This window comes from Octopus bimaculoides, chromosome 3, assembly GCF_001194135.2.
Source record: "Octopus bimaculoides isolate UCB-OBI-ISO-001 chromosome 3, ASM119413v2, whole genome shotgun sequence".
NCBI classification, from domain to species: domain Eukaryota; kingdom Metazoa; phylum Mollusca; class Cephalopoda; order Octopoda; family Octopodidae; genus Octopus; species Octopus bimaculoides.
In genome coordinates this window covers 68,197,832-68,202,007 of record NC_068983.1, presented here as the reverse complement: position 1 = coordinate 68,202,007, position 4,176 = coordinate 68,197,832, and the positions used below count along the sequence as shown (strand labels likewise).

The window sequence follows — 4,176 nt, the reverse complement described above, 5'->3', positions numbered from 1 at the left end:
GAAACCAGAATGTAAAGATCTGGAAAAATACCACATGCATTTTAATAATAATAATAATAATAATAATAATAATAATAATAATGTTTCTGCCCTCATTCTTGGTCACTCTCTCGCCTTCTTCTTGCTTTTCCCTCTGGCTAGGTAACCATGTATCTCCTTCACAGCAACACACCTCTTTCTTGTTAACCCCCCTCTCTCTTTAGGTAACTATATTCCTCCTCTTTAGCAGCACACCTGTTTCTGCCCTCATTCTTGTTAACTCTTGCTCTCTTTCTATTGCTCTCTTCCTCTGTCTCTCTTCATCTGTCTCTTTACTTCTGTCTCTCCCTCTCTGGCTGGGTAACCTTGTACCTCCTCTACTGTGAGACATCTGTTTCTGTCTCTCTGTCACACTCTAACCTTTCATCATCTGACACATGATCACCTCCTCCAATGCTTCCTCCCCTCACAAAAACTCCTTGTCTTGCAAAGTCATTTGGTGACGCCACCAGTGCAGGTGCCACTTAAAAAACACCCAGTCCACACTGTAAAGTGGTTGGCATTTGGAAGGGCATCCAGCTGTATAAACCATGCCAAAACTGGCCTCACCTGTGTGAGTGCCTTGTGAAAAGCTCACAGCCTACTCTGCGGAGTGGTTGGTGTTAGGAAGGGCACCCAGCCATAAAAATCATGCCAGAAGCATGGTGCAGGCTCCTGTCTGGCCATCTCCTGTCCAACCATCCAACCCATGCCAGTATGAAAGAAGGACATTAAATGATGATGATGATGATGATGATGATGATGATGATGATGATGATGATGATGATGATGATAACAACACTTGATATAATATTTCTATTAATGTTTCCAGGGTTATAGAGTCATCTGGTCCAACAAACACAAGAAAATATACTGTAGCTGTGTATTTCCGTGGAGAACGTCTGGCTACAGGAATTGGTCACAGTATCCAACAAGCTGAAATGGCTGCAGCTACAAATGCACTCAACCAGAGATCAGGTAAATCTATAAGAGTAGTCTGTTCACTGCTAGATCCTCCATGTGGACTGGGTTTTTTTTTTCTTCTATATGACATAACTGCTGGTTGATTTTTATTAGCTGTGTTTTGCCATGACTTTCGACTTTTGAGCGAGATTGTTGCCAGTGCCCCTGGACTGGCTCTTGTGTGGGTGGCACATAAAATACACCATTTTGAGCGTGGCCATTGCCAGTACCGCCTGACTGGCCTTTGTGCGGGTTGCACATAAAAGCACCCACTACACTCTCTGAGTGGTTGGCATTAGGAAGGGCATCCAGCTATAGAAACTGCCAAATCAGATTGGAGCCTGGTGTAGCCATCGGGTTTCACCAGTCCAGTCAAATCGTCCAACCCATGCTAGCATGGAAAGCGGACGTTAAATGATGACGATGATGATGATGATGATGTGTTTTGCCATGAGAGATATTGAATAGTAAGCTTGGCTGAGCTCAGGGTGGTGTGGGGTGTTTTCAGCATAAAGTATCCCATTTAAGTTGTTCTTTCCATGAGAATTTGGTTAAGGTCTTGGCGTTGTGGGCTGTTGTTTATATGAAATGATTGGTTCCTATTACTGGGTTGTTACAGTAGAATTTGAAGATTTCGATTCCATTTGGTATACTTAGGGCTAGTCTGCTTGCTAGAATCTACCTCTCTTTAATGTTGTACACTTAGCAGCATTTGAAATGAATACTTTGAGCTAAGAAAACAATTGTCAGTCAAGCCATTGAAGGAGCTTCTATTTTTAGCTTGGCCTGATAGAAATAGCAGTCAAATTTCTGTCAAATCGTATACATCTATTTTAGTTTAAAAAAAGAAAGATATTGTATAATGCAGTCTTATATACAGTATCTGAAAATAAAAATGAGATGGACACAAATGGAAAATATAATAGGCACAGGAGTGGCTGTGTGGTAAGTTCTGGGTTCAGTCCTATTGCATGGCACCTTGGGCAAGTGTCTTCTACTATAGCCTCGGGCTGACCAAAGCCTTGTGAGTGGTGGACGGAAACTGAAAGAAGCCTGTTGTATATGTGCGTGTGTGTGTGTGTGTGTGTGTGTGTGTGTGTGTGTGTGTGTGTGTGTGTTGGTGTTTGTCCCTCCACCATCGCTTGACAACCGATGCTGGTGTGTTTATGTCACCGTAACTTAGCGGTTCGGCAAAAGAATCCGATAGAATAAGTACTAGGCTTACAAAGAGTAAGTCCTGAGGTCGATTTATTCAACTAAAAGGCAGTGCTCCAGCATGGCTGCAGTCAAATGACTGAAACAAATAGAAGAATAAAGTAATAAATTTTATTGATCAGAGTTGACTTGAAGTTAAAGAAAAACAACAACGGTATTAACCAATGCTATTTATTTACAACTGAACAAACAACTGAAATGTCTTGTTTACAGACATAACAATAGAGTAAATTAGGGTTAGGCCTCTTTAGTCAATAGTCTGATGCAGAACTAACATTTTTAGGGGATATAGACAGTTGAATTCATCCCATTATATTAGCCTAGGAAGAATGAATTTATAATTTGAACTCAGAAAAGAAAACATTGTAATTGAATACTGTAAATTTTGATGGTTTAATTTCTTAACAATCCACTCTGCTCCAAATATTAAGACAAATAATTTTCTAGTCAAAGAAAGTTGCATAAACTGTAATAAAGGGGAATAACTTTTTATGTCAAACTCAGAAGTCAGATATTTTTTTAATAAACATTTTCATTGTAAAGCAAATAAAAAAATATAAAATATGTATTTTGATATCTATTATTTGAGAAATTTTGACCTTTAAACGGTGGATATATTGTGACAATTTGTGTAACTGTGTTAGTATAGAATTAAAATCGGTTCTCCATAAATCTCATAGATTTTTTGATAAACCAACTCATAAAGTGAAGAGAAATCGAGTACATAAGATATTGGTGTCTATGATATGGAAGTGAGATGTATGAGGTGTTGATGATATGACCCTCAGCTGAGTACTGGGGTTATTATACACATGTACACATTGTAAATCACAGCCAAAAGAAAGCTACCCTGCTGACTGGCAGACACTCACTTGCCAATATGCTTTAGCTTTTAGCCCAGAGATGTGCTGGAGAGGATGTATGGAGTATTGAAGATATGACATACACATACGATGGAATTAACAGGGTGATTATCTAGGTGTAAGTGATTTGGGACAAAACAGCAACAAAAGCACCTACTATGTGGATTATACTCCTGAAAATTAAGATTTTCATACAACAACAAATCAGATAATTTGATCTTTCCCTTTCCTGTCCCTCAATTTGGAAGGAAATATTGTAGACAATGAAAACTGGTTCATTTATTTCAGGCTAAAAATGTCTAAACACTTCTACCTTTTTTGGGATTGTCCCAAAATTTCTTACAATTTGTATTATATGTTTTTATCCCATTCTTTCTATATTCTTTCTTTCATTCTAGAATTGTTCCCAATTTTGGCTCACCAAAAGAGATTCCTAGAACGACGGCACCCTAAAAAGAAAAGGCGAAGTTCTCGTCGCCAAGATGAACACCACTGACAGAGCCATAGATAATAGATTTTACTGTTGAAAAAAAATACTGCTGAATTGTTGGTAGATGGAGTGCTCATAACATTGGGGCCTGTTCCATCTGCATTTGACCAAAAATGACGTCCAAGGACGTTTTGGAACCATTCCACAAACTCTTGTCTGTCAGGAATTCACAGACAACATGATATTGACAAATTTTTTGTCTCATAATTTATTATCAAAAAAATTCTTTTTCTGATTAAAAAAAAAACGAAACAAAAAGACTTTCAAACAAATGAACAAATCAGTGAAGCAATAAATACATCAAAGAATTTTTATTCTCTCACTTTTGTTGTTTTTCTTAGTTATATTTCAGCACTCAACTCTTACCTACTTCTTACCTTGTTTCTTGCATTCTCTGGCTGTGTTAGGTGCAGGTGTGGGTGTCTGGTTAAAAAGTTTGTTTCCTGACCATTTACTTTAAATGACGTATCTAACATTGCTCTGTCTTCCCTGAACGGTATAATCTAATTTACATGTCACCCCTAATACAGCACATTCTTTTATTAGTTTAATTAGTATTTGATATGAACCACAATTTGATTAAAATGTTAACTCTAATATTGCCTGTACGTTTTTTTTACCTTAATT

At 37.8% G+C, this 4,176-nt stretch overlaps 1 protein-coding gene across 2 annotated transcripts in view; it reads left to right on the top strand.

Annotated features, from left to right (window-relative positions):
• LOC106872087 (ribonuclease 3) overlaps positions 1 to 3,863 on the top strand; it is a 62,602-nt gene extending 58,739 nt beyond the window's left edge. For both annotated transcript variants that reach the window (XM_014918946.2, XM_014918945.2), the window contains exons 28-29: positions 851 to 996; positions 3,458 to 3,863. In XM_014918946.2, coding sequence (XP_014774432.1) covers positions 851 to 996; positions 3,458 to 3,555 — 244 coding nt within the window. In that variant the 3' untranslated portion in view covers positions 3,556 to 3,863. The remainder of the gene's footprint in view (positions 1 to 850; positions 997 to 3,457) is intronic.
• The last annotated feature ends 313 nt before the right edge of the window (positions 3,864 to 4,176 follow it).